Source organism: Hoplias malabaricus, chromosome 10, assembly GCF_029633855.1.
Source record: "Hoplias malabaricus isolate fHopMal1 chromosome 10, fHopMal1.hap1, whole genome shotgun sequence".
Taxonomy (NCBI): Eukaryota; Metazoa; Chordata; class Actinopteri; order Characiformes; family Erythrinidae; genus Hoplias; species Hoplias malabaricus.
In genome coordinates this window covers 6,716,941-6,738,676 of record NC_089809.1, presented here as the reverse complement: position 1 = coordinate 6,738,676, position 21,736 = coordinate 6,716,941, and the positions used below count along the sequence as shown (strand labels likewise).

Below are 21,736 nucleotides of genomic sequence, written 5' to 3'. Positions count from 1 at the left end.
CTACTGTTAACCTACCCAGCACTAGATATCATTGGTACTGATAATAGCCTCAACAAGGTGCATCCCTGGTGAATTCTCACTGGTGCATCCCACCCCTAACCAATAAAGAACAGCCAAACAGCATAGAAGCTAAAATTAATATTTAATTTGGTTTCCCCATAAAGACAAATTCAGCAGCAGAGAAGCACATGATTCACACATAAAGAGCTCTATCCATCAATGTGTAAAAACCTAACAAAGTGTGAGGAGAAGGGTTTGTTACATCATTTTCCTGAAGTTTTCTATGGCTTCCTTCACTTTCTGCAGCTCAGTCTGACTCTGCCTCAACTGCAGTGAGAAAGAGGGAGACGGAGTTATAATTACATACACATTTTCACAGAATCCTTCAATGTTTATACAACAGCTCCGTGGCTACTACAGTACGTACCACAGCTGCAAAGTATATCTTTTATGGATTAACGGCTATTGTGATATTGCAATACTAATATCAACAATGGTGGCTATGAACATTAGTCCCTCACAAGATACTGATTTTGCAGGTCCACCTTTAATCGGACTAGCATTCAGCATCACGCTGTTATAATACAAGCCCACAGAAGTCTATAAGTCTATCGCATTTGGAATCTACAGATTGAGATTACGCAGCTGCTACAGTTTCATCCCTGTCCTCACCTTCTCAGTGTCCAGTTCCTGGACCTTGGCTGGAACTTTCTCTCTGTAGTCGCTCTTCTTCATTTTCTCCTCCAGTTTCTCCATCTGTTTCTCCAGCTCACTCTGCTTCGTCGTCAGTTTGGCCACTTCCTTTTCCAAATCGATTAGGCCCTACAGCAGCACACAACGATTGAAAATGAGCACGAGCTTCAATACAGCTGTCAGTGAGACACGAGTCACATCTGAAACCTGAGTGGTGCTTTATTACGGTAATAGCCTCTGGTCTTTTAAGAAAGCTTTACATTAGAGGTTGAAGCATTGCAGTGAAGATTTGATTGCATTCCCCATGAGAGCTTTAGTGTGGTCAGCTACTTACGATGGATGATTAGGAGTGTGAAACAAAACAAACCGTATTGTATGCTGCTCCATCACTCCAGAGAGTATAGTTTATACACTTTGCACTTAACTTACGCATTTAACGAGGCTGAGCCAATCAGATTTTAGACCCGGTTTTCTTATCGGACTCTGATGTTTTATAACCCTTCTATAACAGCTTCTGTCAAGGTTCCTTGTCTCGTTCTGAATGATGAACGCACTCACCTTCAGCATAAGATGGACGCTGCATTTATCCGACGCGATAGCCACAGCACAGCCTGCTGGGATAGCGCTGTCACCCCCAGTAACAGGGTGGATGGCCTGAGAGTATGAGAGAGTTTGGATCTGGAGGCTGTACTTCTCCACCAGAGAAGCTGTAGCAGAGTCTATACACTGCAGGTAACCTGAGAGAAGAAATGAGGGAAGAGGAGAAGAACATTAAAAAGAAAACAGAATAGTAATAATGTTTTGGTCAAAATACCACAAGGACCAAACACCACAGCCCTGTTCAGAACAGCCAGTGTCAGCTCCCGTCGAGAATAAGCCGCTGTTTACTTCAAATATAATTCAGCTTCATGAACACAGTGCAACTTCTGTATCATTTGTCTAAAGATTTTCTTCTATTTTTAACAAACGAAATAAATACTTATATTTGGTCTATTCCTACACACAAAGTATTACCGCTGAAGTGCAGGGTGGGTCCTTAGGGCCCACAAATGTTGAGGAACGATGATGATGATGTCTAACATGAGTGAAACCCTGACGGGGCTTGTGTGAGTGCGTTTTCTTACAGTCGGCGCGGGTCTTGGTGAGGTTGTAGTCGGCTCTGAGGGATCGAATGGTTCTGATCACTGTCATCACAAACTCCATCTCACGGTCGATCTCTTCGCTGTGCCAGCAGAACTGCAGCAGCACAAACCCAACAGCAGAACAGATCAGCAAAAAAAGATACACAGGGATCCATTCCAACACCTTTGGAGTTCAAGCAGCTTTTTACAAGACATGCATCAATCTGACGAGGAAATAATTGGGGAACTATTTGTGGTCGGTAACGTCCATGATGTCCTTGAGTGCCTATACACTAGGACCATGAATGAAAGAAGCAAAGAGCTGATTTGAATTCAATTTGTGGGTCCATAAAGCTCAGACAATAATCAGATTTTTGCCACTTCATCCTATTGCTGTCAATATAAACAACCTGGAAGATATTTTACTTCACTTTAACCTCATCCCTCACCTCTGAGCTCTCTGGGTAACGGGTAACAGAGATGCTGGGAGGACTGTCCTGAGGTCGTCTCCGCGGCAAACGCTGGAAGAGCTCCTCTGTGACGAAAGGCATGATGGGAGACAGGAGACGGAGCCCCACTTCCAGACATGTGTAAAGAGTCTGTCTGCAAACCTCTGCCTGTTTCTGAGCCTCTGCGTCAGTCCTGCTGAACACTGGCTTCACACTTTCCTACACAAAGAGGAGTACCTTCAGAAAATGACTTCGCATTACAGCAAATGGGACAACACTATGATCCACTTGGCAGTTTAAAACGTCTATAAAACATTATTCAATAGCCAATACTCTTAACAATTTTGAAACGGATGAAAGAAGCTGAATAGACGTTTCCTCTTTTATTTGCACAGACAGAGTGAAAGAATGAATACGAATGATTGGGTTCAATACCAGATAGACATCACACAGCTCATAGAGCCAGAAGTTGTAGATGGCTGTGGTGATGCCTGGGAAATCGTAGGCCTGGAATCCGTTCCCACACAGAGCCACGGCAGCACACAGCCGTGATAAAATCCACCGATCAGACACACTCTCACTGCCACACAGCTGAGACACGCAAGGAATACACAGAGAAAAGTTAGAAGTAGTTAATTATGGTAAGTGTGTCCAGAAATGAACAAAACCGCAGTCCATCATCTTTTTCCGCCCACAGGGAAAGGAAAATGGTCTTCAAAATGGACAGACTATAAACAAGGTCATTCAGGATTAATCAAAGTGGTGGTGATAATACCCAGACATCTGAACAGGGTCAAAATAACACACACACACACGTACATTAAACAACAGTAAGATACTTTCAAACACCACATACCATGTACATCTTATATAAAACAAATGAAAATACAGAGTCATTCAGCGACTGAATTTATTATTGACACATAATGATGAACGATTACAAACACACTCTCCCTCGCTCACTCAGGGCTGCTTTATACCGCTCCCTCCCTCCCTCGAAACAAACCCGGTGCTGCACTAAATAGCACCCCTCTATAAACCATTCATGTGGAACCAGTAGTAAATCTTTAATAAAAGTATAAAATAACTACAGCTAATTAACTTTGTTTTGCTTTAATTCTCGGTTATTATCGATATCAGCTACTCCAAGGTGCTAATTATTTTATCGTATCGGCCCAAAAATTTCTAAATCGGTGCATCCCTACTGTCAGTGTTAAATATAAAAAGACACGCAAGTTCTCTAGTGATTTTTGACAGTAAAAAATGCTGGTGTCGGCATTGGTGTGGACATAGCAACTCCTGGTTCCTATCACCACCGTTGTAAAGGTAAGATTATATATAATTAATTATCTTACAACAAACCACTCTGAATGGCTCTGTTAACTAGACTCTAAATCTAGGGCTGGAGGATGAGGCTACCATTTATATCACAATATATTTCTTAGTTTCTGTTGATACAATATGAGAACTTTAAAATTGAATGCAATGAACTGACAGCAGCACCCTGTAATGAACATCAGTCAGTGGCTGATGCTGTAAATAATTTATATTGAAATATTGAAAATGTGTTTAAAAATCATATAATTGTTATTGAAACAGATTGTATTGCGATATGTACTGATAATGAATTATTGTTCAGCTCTAAGTAAACGTGTCTCACCTGGGCCTTCTCCCGGGGCACGAAGCTCTCGCCCAGAGTCCTCATGGCAAACTTCACAGCATTCCACAGTTTGTTGCAGAAATGTCTATATCCCAAGATCCTGTTCACATCCAGATTAATGTCCCTTCCTGTGAGTATAATAGAAAAGGAGCGGGAGGAAGAGAATGTTTTTTAAGCGTGGTCGTACTTGGATGAATGATGCTTTGATTTACAGCTGAGCATCTCTGCATGAAGGTTTGATTGATAGGCCACTCTTTAATGGATGTTTACCTTGGCTTGTGTAGGCACACAGGGCAAACCTGAGGGCATCAGTCCCACACTCTGGAATTCCATTAGGGTAGTCAGATTTCTGTGAATAACAAAAAAAAGAATTCATGAAGAAAACCTTCACCAGGATCTTTCCTTAATGCACAGGAAAAACAAACAAACACATAAATCATAGCATAAAATGACAAAAGTACTGTCAGTTAAAGACAAAAGAAAAAAACATGATGTATCTGTAAAAAAAGATGTGATTCTTGAAAATAGAACTACAAATTTAACACTTTTTGAAGTGTGTTCCACCGTTGTGCACCAGCAGACGGAAATGAAGAGGAGCTGTAAGTGTTTGTTTTAGTGGCATTAAGCTTAATGTAAAGGAAAGAACAGGTTTTATAGATAACAGATTCTGGCTGTACCTGTTTGTACATGTTTAATTTCCCCAATTTCACACTGATATCTTGATTTGAAATTAGGGCTTGATATGGGCAAGATTAATATCACAATATATTTCTAAAATTCAGTAGATATAATTACAAATTACAAACAATGCAGAGACACACTGATTTAAAGCCACAAAGATCAGTAAAGACTTAAGGTATAGTAATTATCTCAAATAAAGGCATACAAATAAATGAAGTAACCGAGTGATACCTGTCCTTGTTTGGCCTTCTCAATCTCCACAGGGTCCAGATTGCTGTCTGTTAGCTGAGCATGAAGACCCTACAGACACAGACACACTTTATGAGAACTCACCCTACACACCAGATTAAAACACCCCCATTATTACTGATGAGAGTCTAAAATGTTTCAGGATTCAGTTGTGGGTTAAAGTGAAGCACTGACCTCCAATGAGATTCCTGTGATGACATCCAGAGGATCAATGACATTGCCCAGAGATTTACTCATCTTCCTGCCATGGGCATCCCTCACCACAGCATGCAGATACACCTGCGACGTCAAGACAGCAACCAACGATCCATATAATTAATTTACTCAGTCAATCAATTTAACGAAGCAGCTACAATTTTTAGCAGTGATCAATTGCTGTTTTTTAGGATGGTGATGATATAAGCGCTCACTTTCACTAGGGTAAAACCTAACATCACCCAGCAAAGTCCTTCTGGAATTCCATGTATATTTAGAACCGTGACCAATATAATTTTTACATTATTCAATTTACTCCTACAACTGTGAAATTTTTGTACATTTTTGTAAACTAAAAAATACACACAAACAGACCTCTTTGAAAGGAAGTTTTCCTGTAAGTTTAAGGCCCATCATCACCATTCGGGCTACCCAGAAGAAGAGGATGTCATGACCCGTCTCCAACAGAGTGCCTGGGTAGAACACTTTCAGATCTTCTCCCTAATGCACACACAAACAAACAGGAATTAAACCATTTTTCACATTTAATATTTAAAAAAAACAAAAAACAGTGATTACTGAGGGTGATCTTACTTCATTTGGCCAACCAAAGATGGAAAATGGGAAGATCCCAGATGAGAACCATGTGTCCAATACATCCTCATCTAAACAAAATGCATGCCCACATTTTAACTCTTCATTCAACACAATTTATATGTGCTACCACATAAAATGAAAATAAAAATGTATTTATCTTAATAGTAAGAATATGAAAAGGGTCCCTCGTGAGAGTGGGTGTGTTGTGGGTGTGTGTTTTACCCTGACGTAGGGAGATTTTGTCTGCAGTGACATTGAAGCGCTTGGCTGCTTTCTCTCTAGCTTCTTCCTCTGACCGCCCACTGACCCAGTAATGACCATCCATATCCTACACACACACACACACACACACACACACACAAAATATTACACCACAGTCTCCTGAAGGTGGCTGATGCATCAATTATGATAAAGACGTCTATAACTCACCTCCCCTGCTTTGACTGAGGGGTCATTTACTGTAATGAAATACGCTGGAATTCTGTGACCCCACCACAGCTGACGAGAGATACACCAGTCCCTAAACACACAAAAACACACATTTATTCACAGCACTCACAAAAATCTAAAAAATTAATAAATAACAAAAAACTTAGACCTAATTAACAGAAATTAATTTAAAATGTAGTCACAAATATTCAATTAACTATTTATTATTTATAAAAAGGAGGAAAGGAGGTCGGTGAACTCAATAGCAGTAGCAGAAATCAATAAATATTCTGCAAGGCTATGTTTATTGCGATTACTTAACAACTTGCTTTGAGACTATAATGATTTAGAGTTGCACAATGCTAATTGGTGGAGTACAAGTTTTCATTACTTTTAACAGCTTCCATTAAATTAGCTTCATAAATCCAGTGCAAAACAAGGAACACTCCAGTTACAAAACATGTCTTGTCTGATTTGTGGTAAGTGAGAGTCTGTCATACAGAAGCCATACTGAAACACATGTGAATGAGAAAATAAACAAGCAGGGAGCCAACCTGATGTTGTCCATCCAGTTGAACCAGGTTTTAAGGTGGTGATCGGGGATAATCTTTAGTTCTCCGTTACTCACTGCATCTGCAGCCTGTTTCCCCATGTCTTTGCAGTCAACATACCACTGAGGCTTCAGCAGTGGCTCCACGATGTCCTTGGAGCGGCTATACAGACAAACACACACAAACTTCAAACAGCTACACACTTCAGTTTACTGGGGCATTAATATGCTCTAGTTATGCCTCGTCAAGCAAGTAGCTGAGAGTTAATACACGGCAATTGTTGCCTCATAGGATAGTAATAAGCAACCAGTTAAGAGACTATTTTAACCGGTGATAAATGTGTCACAAACCATTTGTAAGGTCAGGAAAGTTCCTTAAACAACTTTATCCTTCGCTTTGGGTCATGATTTTCCTAAGTGACATTTACTGAACATCCTGGATGCAGTCACATGAGTTTGTAAATCTGTGACCTCATTTACTGAGTAATGGTGTGCTTGGTGAGTACATACAGACCACAGAAATGCTTATTTAAAAGCATATTTTGGTTTCTAAAAAGTGTGAACCAAACTTTTTAACAATTCAAATGTTTGAGTAACCTGTCCTATGTTACACACGACCCACTTCAAGAACACAACTTCACAAAATGGTTGTTGTGATGGTTAAGTTATATTTGGATTTTAAGCCAAAAATAATGACACAACATGGCTAGAAATATAAAAAAAATCCAGACCCTGGATCCAGTTTGGAGGACGACACATGGTGTGACACTATACCTGTCCGGTGAGGTACATTATCAGCTGCAGCTATAATAACATACAAGCAGTCAATTTTAAAATCCAGGTCTAAATCCTGGATCCAAGACCTCTGCTGTAGTGGTTACAATGAACAGATGAACAGAAAAGCTTGCACTGAGTTTAGTGCGCTGACCTGCACACAGGCACCACCATGGCATTATCTTTAATCTCTTTGAACTGGCCTCTATCTTTAAGAGCCTGCAGTACAGCTTTCCTTGCATCAAAACGCTTCATTCCCTGCGAACATCAAAAGCAAAGGTTATACTTGTTGTGATCGAGCAGGCAGGGAACACCATCTGATCAGGACTAAAGTCTGTGTGAAGCAGGTATGGTTATATACCAAGAACGGGGGAGGAACGTTGATGAGGAAGCCATTCTCATCCAGGATGTTGATGAAGGGCAGTTTGTGTCTCTCCCCTACTTCGTAATCGTTGTGGTCATGAGCTGGGGTGATCTTCACAGCACCTGCAAGAACACAGAGTTCAGTCACACAGCCACACCAACAGAACTAAGACTCTCAGATGAGCTCTCAAAACTAACTTGTTTAACCTAGCGTTCACAGTCAACTCTGTCATCTGGTCAACAACATTTATTTATTTATGCTTTTCGTGTAACGTTTATCTGCACAAGTAATATTTTAAATAGCAAATGCAAGCAAATCTGCCACATTCAGCATCCCTCTTGGATGTGGCATTTATTACATTTGGATTAGAAACGTTATCCGCTTCAGAAACCATTTACAGAAGCCAAATATAAGTAAATATTCAGCTGACTCTAACTTGTTGGAAGTTAATTCCCAATGCATAATGTTGGAATATTTAGAGACCTGTCAGTTCTCTGGATAAAGTAACCTGCTGTTAAAAATAAAAATGTTTGTTTGTCAGCCCGTATTAACAAAAAAAAATAAATTAAAATAAATAAATAAATCACAAACATACTTTCCCCTGGAACTCAAGATGATTATAATTTTTTTAAGGCTCCCCCTAGTGGAGAACTGCTATAAAACCTACCCCTCATTTTATCCTCTGAAATAAAACACACACTCAAAGCCCCTTCTGTTCACCTGTTCCAAAGTCCATATCCACAAAATCATCAAACACAATGGGTAGTTTACGGTCACAGAACGGGTGAATCGCCACCTTTCCTTTCAGGTGCTTAAAAGAAGGAAGAAAGAGAGAAATCAGAGCAAAGCAAAATGTATTGTGTCTATTCTCAAATCCTTAAAAATAAATAAATAAATAAAATAAATAAAAATAAAAGTGGTTGGGTACCTGGTATCTCGAATCATTGGGGTGGACTGCCACAGCTGTATCTCCTAACATGGTCTCAATACGTGTGGTTGCCACGACTATCTCCTCATCTGAGAAAGAAAATAGCCGCATTCATAAATTACTAGCACAGGTTTATCGTCTAGATCTGTGGCATCCACAATGTATGATAACAGCACCGAAACTGCCTTTAACACCATCTAACAGATGGATCTAAAATTGCATTCTGAAAGTCTGTAGCTGTGTCACACAGCTACAGGGACCTGGAGGTTGTGGGTTTGAGTCCCGCTCCGGGTGACTGTCTGTGAGGAGTGTGGTGTGTTCTCCCTGTGTCTGCGTGGGTTTCCTCCGGATGACTGTCTGTGAGGAGTGTGGTGAGTTCTCCCTGTGTCTGCGTGGGTTTCCTCCGGATGACTGTCTGTGAGGAGTGTGGTGTGTTCTCCCTGTGTCTGCGTGGGTTTCCTCCGGATGACTGTCTGTGAGGAGTGTGGTGTGTTCTCCCTGTGTCTGCATGGGTTTCCTCCAGGTGACTGTCTGTGAGGAGTGTGGTGTGTTCTCCCTGTGTCTGCGTGGGTTTCCTCCCGCAGTCCAAAAACACACGTTGGTAAGTGTATCGGTGACTCAAAAGTGTGAATGTGTGTGTATGTGTTGCCCTGTGAAGGACTGGCACACTTCTCCAGCAGGGTGTGTTCCTGCCTTGCGCCCAATGATTCCAGGTAGGCTCTGGACCTACCGCAACCCTGAACTGGATAAGCGGTTACAGATAATGAATGAATGAATGTTTTTGCACCAAAAGGATAAAGATTTTTTTCTGGGACAGTATAATTTCTCCCCTGGACAGTAAAATGTCTTCTTGCCTGGCCAAAAAGTTAATACTGAACCTTGATGAGGTTTTAGCTTCAGACGTTCTAGGATGTTGCCTAATGAGATGTGTTTATTACTTTGTTACTCAGGTGTGTATATGATCCAAAGATTTATCAATTTTTAAAAAACGAAACTGGATTAACAATAATTTCCTGTCTGACCACATTCTGCAAGCACAACAACCATTGGCATGCCCTATTTAAATGTTCTCCCATATTTACCTGATCCTTCTATCTTGTATGAGAAAGACACCAGCACTCCAAACTCCACCTTCTCCTTATAGCCTGGGACAGGAAGCAGAGTTCGGCCCGTCAGCTCTTTCTTATCCACCTAAAGATGGCATGAACAACAATTTAATTTGTGGATCCGGAGTCTACCAACACACAAACTATGAAACAAGACAATCAAGTCGTTATTTCTGTGGTTTGTCTTTTTAAGCAAGGGATAAAGGAAATGGTTTTGATTTTTTGTGCTGCTCCTTTCATTAATCATTATTTACTGATATGTGACCATCTGAGCATCTCTAATCATGGGACTGGACCCACAACCAAATGTGGGTTTAAACCATGTAAAAGACTCGAGCTTAGTGGAGAAATGAGGACACAGAGCAGAGATCAGAGCAAAAACTAATGGAGAAGACAGAGAACTGAGCAAAATAAGCAAAAACAAGCAAAGTGAGACAACCATGTTAAAAATGGAACTTCTGTGTGCCTCTCTGTGAGCAGCTGACTTACACTCTGTGTGGGCTCGGTGCGTGGCTCATTACGATGTTTAGACAGGATGAAAAGGGTGTGGTGTGTATTCCGTGTGTTATTTTGACTAAAGTATGTCACAGTCATTTCATTAATATCTGAAGAAACCGTGTCAACTGGTGGAAAAAAGTGTTTAATATGCCTCCTTTAAGTACTTCACATTGTTCTGGAAAGGTACTTCTTGAGTCAAATATCTGAGGATTAGGTTTTTCACTATACATAGTGTTTACTGTCTTGTTCTTAGTGTATATATCTTGTCTGTTGTCTACATTTTATTTATTGTCAGTTAAACTACTATTAACCATTCCTCTGTAAAAATATATAGCACTGTATCATGGAGGAACTAATTTAAACTCTTCACTCAATGGATGATGGAAAATAGACAGTTACTTAGACACCGTAACATATACAGCTTCACTTAATGAACTCACCTCTATGTCAGAGATGGCAGAGTTGAGGGTGCAGGACCAGTTCACCAGCCTTTTGCTCCTGTAGATCACCCCCTCCTCATGCATACGGATAAAAGCCTCCTGAACAGCATATGATAGTTTCTGCAGAAAAACATTCACACGGTTAGCAAACTCCAGGGTCCTGGGACCTATCCCTCACGCTCACACAGACACACTCTCTCCTAACTCTCCTGTTTATGGGAGACTGTCTTGCAGTCTTAACAAGCTTTCCTGTAAAATATTAAAGTTGAAATGCTTAAAGCGGATTTGATAAGGTTCGTCACATGATTATGTTTGTGTTCTTGTACGTAGACCTAGGAATAGTAACATTTGCTGAAACCACAGCCAGCAGATGGATTATGGTCCATAATGTCACTAAAAAAAGCACATCACATCAGACTGGATATAGAATGACTTTATGGGGTGGTTGTTCTACCTTCGGCTGCTCCCCTCAGGGGTCGCAAAGAGGATCAACTGATCCACATTATCGATTTGGCACAGTTTTACACCAGATGTGGGACTGGCACTACAATGCAATGTATTCCAGTGGCTGGAGTGATTAAACAGGTTAAAAAGTGTAAATGGGGTGTGTCCCATATGTTGTTTCCTACTCACAGGATCCATGGTGAAACAAGCTCTATCCCAGTCGAGAGAAGAACCTAGTTTCTTCAGCTGGTGGTAGATACGATCTCCTTTTCTAAATAAAACAACAAACATATGAGCGCTCTTCCACAGCTCACTGAACATTTGCAGTGATATACAACAGAAATCAACCTAAACTTGTTCACAAGGATTAGACAAATAAATTGCTATCTTTTAAGAACTTCCTTTCAAAACTATAGGATAAATGTGAAACAGTCCAACAAATCAAGTGAATAACACATGCTGCAAATCCAGAAGGAGGCCAGAGCCACAGAAGTCTTCTTCTTACAGGTCCCTTCAGGACAGTCCATCTACTCACTCGTTCTTCCACTTCCAGACCTCCTGAATGAAGTTCTCACGTCCGAGATCGTGTCTACTCATGCCTCTCTCTCTCATAAGTTTCTTTTCCACCACCACCTGTGTCGCAATCCCAGCATGATCACAGCCAGGGTTCCAAAGTGTAGTCTCCCCTCTCATCCTGTGCCTGCAGTGCCACAGAGCACGAACACATTATCAAGGCAGTCCTGGTAATTATACCTGAATGCAAACACGGTTTTGAATACTATTGTATTTGAACTAATAGCTCAGGGGATAGCCCTCCCCTTACACAGGGCACCTTTAAAAAAAAGCTTATCAACTTGTCCTCATTATTTGCCCTCCATGTAATGAAATAACAGTCTTAATAATAGATAAATTAATTAAAACAAACATTGCAACCCTGAAATCTGTGCTAAAAAGAAACTGATTGGTTACCATCTGGTCAGGCAGTCTTGAATGGCATTGGTCAAGGCATGGCCCAAATGAAGAGATCCCGTCACATTAGGTGGAGGGATACACATCATAAATATTCCACGAGGGTTTGGCTCACTCAGACTTTTCCGCTATGAATAAAGAACAAGAGACACACGCTTTAGAGCAAAAAAGGCTAAGCACCAGCGATATGAAAGTGTCAAACAAATAAATACAGTGGAATTTGAGTTCGGAAACTCTAATAGGCGTCTTGCCTGTGACGTAGATGGTGGACAACACTCTAGAAGTTGCACTTAATTTAATGCAAAATGACGAAAAGGTGTGTTGTTTTTGGCTGCAATCATTCAATGTACAGTGGGACATCTGTGCACAAATGGCCCAAAGATCCCAAAATACCCAGAAAATGGACTAAATTTGTCAACTTTAAACGGGCACTTTGGAAAGGACCCTCCGCTCACTCCGTTATCTGTAGCTCATTTCACTGGCGCTTTTCCAACAATATGGGCATGTAAGGACACCAACGAAAGGTGTTCAAGAGTCTCTGTAACATGGAGGTAAACAGGGTAAGGACACTCACTTCGCCTGTTTTAGTTGGTGTTAGTTAACGTTAGCTTGACTCGCTAAACTCGGTGGCTCAGATTATACTCGGCTACGTAGCTGCATTACGGAGGTTTATAGTGTCGGATGAATTCGAGTTCGACTTCGATCACATTTACAAGAATAACGGTACCTCTACATTTGAGTTTAGCTTATTGCTAGGCTATTGTCATGAATAATGTTGGTTATTTAGCTAGATACTGTCATAACTGTCAGTCATAACGGTGTTTTACCGCGGCGTTGTTCAGCTGTTGTCCACCAGTGACGTCACGGTTGCATTCTAGAATTTCCGTAGCGAGCTCGGGTTTTTCCAACAATTTAATAAAATTGTCAGTTTTAAAGCAAATTAAGCTGCTATTTTCATTTTAATTCATACTTATATCTGTCAGTAACTAAAATAATGTGAGATATTCATGGAGGTCCATTAAGTGGTGCTTAGCTTTTAAATTAAAGTTTACACTACTCTCATTGGACGTTTTTTTTACCCCATATTCAGGCTTGAAGAATCCCTGTTTCTCCCACCACGGGTACCAGGCTGCCTCCACATACTGTGGACTATAGGAATCAGGAAGCGGACTTAGCACATCTGTGAGCATCAGCCAGCACATAAAGGGAGAAGCCGTGAAAGAAACACAAATAAATAATGCACATATAAGGTCAACATATATAAAGGAATTGTTCCAAAAAGTACACAATTTTTCTCATTTCTCCAGAAGTGGCACTCAGCTAAGACACTGTTGTGTTTAGTTTAGGGTTAGTGTTCGCAAAATGTGTCTTGGCTGACTTTTTTTTTTTTTTTTTTAAGAAAGGCAAAATGGTTCCTGATTTTCACTACTTTTTAATCCCATTTGCATACACACACACACCTTTTTTGTCTCCGGCTGCAGTAGGAATGGTGTATGTAGTCACTCCCAGCTCCTTCTTCTCAGGTTTGGCCTTTTTCTAGTGGCAACAGACAACAACTTATCTTAAATCATTATGGATTTTCATACTAAGTAACAGAAAACACAATAATCCCTCGCTACTTCGCGGTTCATCTTTCTCGGATTCGCTATTTCACGGGTTTTTTCAAGGGTGTTTATGGCCGCTATATATAAATTAAAAGTATTTTTTTATTATTATTTACATGTATTACACTCGGCCTGTAGGTGACTAAATATATCATTTACAAGTATTTCTTACGTACAGTACATGTATTGTTTATGTCTACATTCGAGTGAAATTTACTGACGTTAAATCACATCTTAGGAATGACTCTGTTAAAGAAACTGGTGGGATATCACATGTAGTTCCAACTGAAAAACACTATAGAATGACTGTTTAATGCGAAGGGTGGGTTGTTAACAGTAACAGGGAGGATTTTAAAAGTCCAAATACTCGTTAAATACATTTAAAAAAATATCTTTCCTCTACTTCGCAGGTGGTCCTGGAACGCATCCCCCACAAAAAACGAGGGATCACTGTACTACTAGCTATAAGTTAAAAACTAAGATCAATTTCTCAGAACCATGAAACATGATAGTTGTTTAATTTCCTTTTTTTTGTTTGTTTAGAAAACACTTTATACATTTTGATAGATGTGTACCTTTCCTGAATTTGTCCAATAGTTTACAGTAAAGCACCTTTGTGAAGAAAATAATCTACATTTCTTTTAATTCATTTCCACAGTTTTTTCCAAACAATGACAAAATGCTCATTCTTTGGTCAAACTAAAGTTCTGTATAGTTTCAATTGTAAAAACCCAGAAAAGCTTTAATCGTCTTTATTTCTTTACTGAGAAAACAAATCCTTTGTGTATTTAACGTATTTTAAGATTTAATAAAACTTTCTAAAAGAAATGTTAATGATAATGTGTCAGATTCACACCCATAGACAGCACACAATATACTTAACACTCCAACAGAGGGCGTGACCAGTGGCCAGTGCTTCACCTCAGTCTGAGACTGCATCTGCTTCTTCTTCTCCTCCATCTCTTTCTTCTGCTGGAATTTCTCCATCTTCTCTCGCTTTTTGGCCTCTTTCTTCAGCTGGGCTTCTGTCTTGGGTGGACCTGTTTAAAAAAATAATAAATAAAGTAAATGTATAATGAATATTGAACAGTGTTTACCTATGAAAAAGACAACACTGCAAAAAATTTAATTGACTTTTAAATTAAGCATAGTACTGATACAACAGCAGAGGTTGTGGGTTCGATTCCCGCTCCGGGCTGTCTGTGAGTGTGTTGTGTTCTCCCTGTGTCTGTGTGGGTTTCCTCCGGTTGACTGTCTGTGAGGAGTGTGGTGTGTTCTCCCTGTGTCTGCATGGGTTTCCTCCAGGTGCTCCAGTTTCCTCCCACAGTCCAAAAACACACGTTGGTAGGTGGATTGGCGACTCAAAATTGTCCGTAGGTGTGAGTGTGTGAGTGAATGTGTGAGTTGCCCTGTGAAGGACTGGCGCCCCCTCCAGGGTGTATTCCCGCCTTGCGCCCAATGATTCCAGGTAGGCTCTGGACCCACCGTAACCCTGAACTGGATAAGCGGTTACAGATAATGGATGGATGGATAGTACTGATACATTGGACCCAAGAGAAACCAATAAGCAATGTTGGAAACCAAACAAAAACATTTTTAAACAATATTCAGTGGATTGGAAATTTTCTCAAATAAATCCCTAGATAGATATGTGACCTTTTTTATTTTATAAATCAGACTACATTTCTGTCAACATTTGCAAGTTGGCAAATTGGGCATCATTTCCTATTAACTGCATAACATCCCCACTCACTCACCGTTGACAGGCGTGCTGTTGGGTGCAGAACCGTTTACAGCAGCATCAGCAGCGTTGGCAGCAGAGTTTGATTTAGGCGTTACAGGCACCATTTTTTCACAGAGGGAGACTTTGCCCAAAACCTTGAGAAACTGAGGCTGATTCACACAGGTATCAAACCACCTGCTCACATTCACCAGTGTCTTCCTGTCTGATGGCTCCAGTGCCTGAAAGAGAGAAATAAACACATTACTATAAAGGTAGGAACATCATGAAAATAGAAAGAATATCTGAAAACAGTGGAATTCAGTGGAGGATACAATTCAAAACCATCATGTAAAAAAAATTAAATATAGGAAATGGGTTTTACATAAATAATAATAATAATTTTTCATGATGAACATTTGTTTTTTTTGTTCTTAGCTTTACCAATAAATGGAAATGGAGACAATGTACCAGCAAATTAAAAATGTCAACTAAAAAGCTATATTATAAAATCTATACTATTTCATGTAATTTCAATTAACGTAAATGTTATTTTTATTACATATAACAGGCCATAAAATAATGTCCTCAGATATATGTACCTTAAAATAGTGGAAACAGCATGTCCCTAAACACTCTTCTATGCACAACTGGACAGTCAGACAGAAAATCACTTACATATTTGAAAGGCAGGAGTGCAGCCATAGCAACAGCCATATCTGCCAGTGACAGGCTCTCACCAACCAGGAACGTGCGTGGTTCTAAAACCTGATCTAGAACCTTCAGAACACGCAGCAGCTCTGCTCGAGAACTCTGCTGCAGCTGGAGGAAACAAAACATGAGTGAAGTTAGGACAGGACACCAGACAAGATAATCATTTAAAACTCCAAGTGCTAAGATTATACACATAAACTCATAAGCCACAACATTAAAACCACTGGCAGGTGAAGTGGAGATCATTGATTATCCTGTTACAATGACATGTCAATTAACCATATTTATATCAAAATAGCAATTTGACAGAGCTGCAGAGAGTGAGAGAGAGTCCTAAGCTAGGTTTGGTTTGGCAACATTGAAAGCCTTGAGAACTCCTGACACCAGGTTTGATTTATGCAGTACAAAGTTTAACTGACAGTTCATGATGCGAAAAATCTCTCACAGATAAAAAGCTCCAGTATAAAAGCATTCCGCACATTCTTCATTTACTTGTTTATGCCTGTATCCGTCTGTCATCTGACTGCACAAACTTCCTACGATGTAAATGATAAAAATGATGCTGGTTTTGTAATGTGCATTACAATAATGATTTTACCTGTGAATAAAAATTGCAAAAGTAAAGGAATACAATAACTAGCTAGACTTGACAACGAATGTCAACAACACATTTTAAATCTAAATAGTTTGAAAAATATTGTATTGTTTTATGCTCTACGGCAGGGGTGGCACAGCAGGTAGGTGTCGCATTCACACAGCTCCAAGGACCTGGAGGTTGTGGGATCGATTCCCGCTCCATGTGACTGTCTGTGAGGAGTGTGGTGTGTTCTCTCTGTGTCTGTGTGGGTTTCCTCCGGGTGACTGTCTGTGAAGAGTGTGGTGTGTTCTCCCTGTGTCTGCGTGGGTTTCCTCCGGGTGACTGTCTGTGAGGAGCGTGGTGTGTTCTCCCTGTGTCTGCGTGGGTTTCCTCCGGGTGCTCCGATTTCCTCCCACAGTCCAAAAACACACCTTGGTAGGTGGATTGAGGAGTGTCCGTAGGTGTGAGTGAATGTGTGAGTATGTGTGTGTGTTGCCCTGTGAAGGACTGGCGCCCCCTCCAGGGTGTATTCCCGCCTTATCGCCCAATGATTCCAGGTAGGCTCTGGACCCACCGCAACCCTGAACTGGATAAGGGTTACAGATAATGAATGAATGAATGTTTTATGCTAAATATTCAGTATAATAACCAGAAAAGTAAAAAAAGGATATTCTGCCAGCTCTAGTGACTACTCATATCTACAGTTTGTTACCTATGTCTCAAAACTAAAGACGTAAGAATTGGACTTCATGTCTTGCCTGACTGACTCCATCTGATTTATCTTTTTAGAAGGCATTTGTTTTTTATAGGTAGGACTATAGATATTAGTAAGACATATTATGGAAAAATAAATTCTTTTTCAGTGCATGTGCACATTAATCTGGGGATCTGTGCCAAACTGTTAAACAACCCAGTCACTTTTTGTGGGCTGAAAATCTAAAAATATGGGATAAAATGAGTCTTTCTGATTTTGTGCTGCATCTTAGGCTGCATTCACACAGCACTTAAAAGCGGCCCAAATCTGATTTTTTTTTTGTTCTACTGTTCACACTGTCATTTAATGTGACCTATATTTGACATCAGTCTGAACAGAACACGCTCCTAAACAGACCTGAATTCACAAAAGGACGATGCATCAGGAGCTGAGCAAAAGGAAATGCCTGTAAGTTTTATATAAAGCACTTTCATCTTTGAAATGATAGAATAGAGCTGACTTGGATTATTCCAAATGAGCTATATGTTAAAAACAGAGTATTAAAGAAAGATTAAAAGAATATTAATGTGTGAATGGATGCTTCTTTCACATTAAGTGCGAATTTCCTGGGTCTCTCCCGGACACAAGGTCTCCAAAGAGAACTATGAGCGCAGACGAGTTTAATATTTAAATGATCTATATTTATTCAGCTTCATACCGCCATGAACAATATAAAAAGGATATAAAACTACCAAAAAAAAAGAAGCTCATCTCATGTTTGTTTTCCAATCTGTCCATTCAGACAGTGTCACATTGCCACAGATCAGATCTCAGTACCACATATCAAACTGACCCAAATCTGATTTTAAAAAGTCTGATTTAATGCAATTTAAGATGTTCACGAAGGCACACAAACAACTGTCTGTGTCACATATGACAAAACAGGATTTGGGCCACTTTTACGTGCTGTGTGAACGATGTCTTACATAAAGTGCAGATACTTTAGAGTGGTCCCACCTCCTCCAGTCACCCCGCTGAACCCATGTTTGTGTCAGAGAGCAAAAACGAGGTTCACCAGAGCAAATCACACAAAATGAGAGCGGACGAATAAGTGAACTGATTAAATATGCCCAAACAAAAACAATAAAAACAGAATCGAGAAAACCAACACAGCAAAATATCAGCTTCTGTTCACTCACTTCCCACTTCTGTGCTCAGTTACGGTGTTTTAACACTAGTTCCCTTGGTCCAGACCAAACAAGCGATACACAAATACATTGTTACATTTTTGTCATGAAATATATTTTGGAAGCCATTGAGAACAATGCACCATGCGGAGCTGAATCCACTTATTGGGGCTGTAAATACCTGGTGGTATTTTTATCAACACATCAAAACCATGGCAGCAATAAACAAACTCTTTAAGAAACAAGGCTGGCATCATAAATGTGTTATTGGGAATTGTGACACAAACCAACCTTTTTATCGACTCCCATCACTCCTAACAGAGGGAAGACCACAGCACAGGCCACGGGAGTGAGCTCATTCTCAGCGAAGCTCAGCCACTGCCACACTTCACTCTCTTGCTGGGCGCCTCTGCCCGTCTTCCTGCCTGCCGATGCCAGGTACCAGCTGACTGCTGGGGCTCCACACAAAGCTGACTCTCCACCATCCTTCAGCACCAGAGCCGGTCGGCACCGAGCCACCTCCGTCGGGGGTTCCTCTATGAGGGTCTGAGGCCGAGATGGCGAGAATTCAGCTGCAATAAGAGCTAGTAAACTTCTGAAGTCATCAGGATGAGACGACACATATAGGGAATCCATCTCTGAGAAAGAGAGAGAGAGGCTGTTAAAAATTGCAGGAAAAAATGGGGATTATTTAGCTATAATTCCGGTTTGTTAACTTGGTGTAACTTGTTCAAGCCAAGAAACGACTACATACGTAAATTCAGTGAAAGAGTCATGAACAATTATTTCATTTATCCATTAAAATATATAAATTATTTTATCCATTAATTTACTGAGATATTCATCCTTTTTTTACATATTCATATATGTATATATTTATTTATTTATTTTATTATTATTATTTTGCTTAGCTTTAGTTTCTAAATCAGGATTTTTCATCATTACGATGTATTTCCAATTTTATGTCGTGTTTTTTTATTTTTACAGGAACTGTTAAAGGACCAACAGTCACTAGCATCTTATTCCAATTCCCCAATTCCACCTTAAAACGACACAGCTCTAGTCTATCGTCTCGAGTGCCTGAAGCTCAAGAACGGAACTACTGCACTATTTAAGGTGGAATGGCAGTTGTAACATAAAAAGTCAAGTCCAGCCTCTAGCTCGTCAGCTAAAACGGCAAGTTTCTCAGCTTTTTATAGCCATTTTATCGGATAATATACGGATAGTTTTTACAGGACACAAATATGGAAAATAACTCTAAACTATGTCAAAATTAGCGTTAAAGTTAACGTCTAACTAAAATGACAGATTTTATGTTGAATGAAATACACCTTTCTATTCGCCGCCTCTGAGCCAAACGCTCATAAAAGTCCCTGAAACTCTTTAATGATGTGTTTAAAGCGTATAAATGCCGACCATTACGCCTAATGACATTAAAAATACGTTTATATAATTATTTTAATAAACTGTATCTCACCGAGCCCAACAGTTACAGTCAGCTCTAACCCCGCGTGCACCGCAAGCACGCAGCTTAGCAACGGGTCTGCCGCAAAGCTGTACCAAACTGACGCAAACCTTGATGCAGTCTGATGCAATAAGAATGGCTCGAACCCAAATTGCGTCGTACTCCCTACTAGTGCACTACAAAACTATTAAAACCATGACTCAAAATGGAACAAAATTGAGAGCTATTCAGGGTTTACACATTTTTGGAAATATATTGCACTGCTTGGGTTTGATTCTGTGGACAAGTTCACACAGCGAACCAGTCACACCCACACACACCCGAGGACAATATCACACACCCAGTTACTCACATACTCACGCATATGTAAATGTGCAGATAACAAATTATGGGTGCTGAAAAAACAAGATTGTTTGTTGCAATGTGTATTACCAGTTCCATTAGATAAATATTGTGTTCTGTTAAAGGTGTATTTGATTGACGGCAAAGGTTAGAAAAATATGGGTTGGGCTTTTTCCTAAGTAAATGGCAGCTTTTTGGTGCCACCTCGTGGTCAAACACTGAATAACCATGTAAACTTTTTTTCAACAGGGTGGGCCATTTATATGGATACACTTAATACAATGGGAATGGTTGGTGATATTAACGTTCTGTTTGTGGCACATTAGTGTATGGGAGGGGGGAAACTTTTCAAGATGGGTGGTGACCATGGCGGCCATTTTGAAATCGACCATTTTGGATCCAGCTTTTGTTTTTAAATGGCCCACCCTGTACAATCATTGGCTTGTACCTACACAAACAAATTTCCATATATTATTATTAATATTCCTAATATCCCTAATGTGGATCTCCGCATGGGTGTGTTGGCAGAGAACCAGTCATCCAGCATCAGCAAAATCCTCCACATCAGTACTTGAGCTAATGTGGCTGAATGCCAGGAAATCCTCACTGTAATGTACCAAAATTAAGCCTAATTTAAAGTCAATCATAAGAGGCTGTTAGTAAAGCAAAGGGTAAGGCCTTCTCACCTGGGGGCCTCCCCTCAAGTAATATATTTAGTTTGGATATTTAAAAAATATAAAACTGTAATCTGATTTGATTATTATGTCTTGTAGATTCAGATGCAGATTTGCAGAGTACAGCTAATTTGCTTCAAAATGATCAGATTTCCTTTGTAATAAAGTACATTTTCTGTACCTTTTGGAGTTTTATGCTTTTATAAAATATAGAATTTACTGAAAATGTAATAATTTTACATATTTATCATACAAAAATAAAAGTGAACTGAGTATATTTTAAGAGTATATTTTTTAAGAGATGGCAGCAGAATCAAGGATTTCTATATGACATGAGTTACATTGATGATCACTGATTTGACATAGGTACGGCACATAGTGCGGACTGTCTGTGAGGAGTGTGGTGTGTTCTCCCCGTGTCTGTGTGGATTTCCTCCAGGTGACTGTCTGTGAGGAGTTGGTGTGTTCTCCCTGTGTCTGCGTGGGTTTCCTCCAGGTGACTGTCTGTGAGGAGTTGGTGTGTTCTCCCTGTATCTGTGTGGGTTTCCTCTGGGTGCTCCAGTTTCCTCCCACAGTCCAAAAACACACCTTGGTAGGTGGATTGGCGACTCA

At 40.1% G+C, this 21,736-nt stretch overlaps 1 protein-coding gene across 1 annotated transcript; it reads right to left on the bottom strand.

Moving 5' to 3' along the window:
• Positions 1–134: 134 nt before the first annotated feature.
• vars1 (valyl-tRNA synthetase 1) lies at positions 135–20,240 on the bottom strand. Its single transcript, XM_066682753.1, has 31 exons — positions 20,121–20,240; positions 18,935–19,281; positions 16,150–16,293; positions 15,509–15,713; positions 14,673–14,791; positions 13,608–13,683; positions 13,227–13,327; positions 12,148–12,275; positions 11,714–11,878; positions 11,368–11,449; positions 10,735–10,854; positions 9,773–9,881; positions 8,691–8,779; positions 8,483–8,573; positions 7,760–7,884; positions 7,553–7,656; positions 6,629–6,787; positions 6,075–6,165; positions 5,868–5,973; positions 5,643–5,713; positions 5,424–5,549; positions 5,028–5,132; positions 4,836–4,904; positions 4,194–4,272; positions 3,924–4,051; positions 2,699–2,854; positions 2,264–2,482; positions 1,818–1,929; positions 1,252–1,430; positions 673–822; positions 135–327 (listed from the first exon to the last, which is right to left on the bottom strand). The coding sequence occupies exons 2-31, from the start codon at positions 19,277–19,279 to the stop codon at positions 259–261; spliced, it is 3,822 nt and encodes a 1,273-aa protein (XP_066538850.1). The 5' UTR covers positions 19,280–19,281; positions 20,121–20,240; the 3' UTR covers positions 135–258.
• Positions 20,241–21,736: the final 1,496 nt, after the last annotated feature.

What these genes read in the sequence shown, in the direction of transcription:
- vars1 (XM_066682753.1), bottom strand. Translation starts at nt 19,279, where the DNA reads ATGGATTCCCTATATGTGTCGTCTCATCCTGATGACTTCAGAAGTTTA. An exon ending in CAACAGCACGCCTGTCAACG is followed by an intron (nt 14,792 to 15,508) that starts GTGAGTGAGTGG and finishes TTTTTTAAACAG; the next exon opens with GTCCACCCAAGACAGAAGCC. An exon ending in CCAATGATTCGAGATACCAG is followed by an intron (nt 8,574 to 8,690) that starts GTACCCAACCAC and finishes CCTTCTTTTAAG; the next exon opens with CACCTGAAAGGAAAGGTGGC.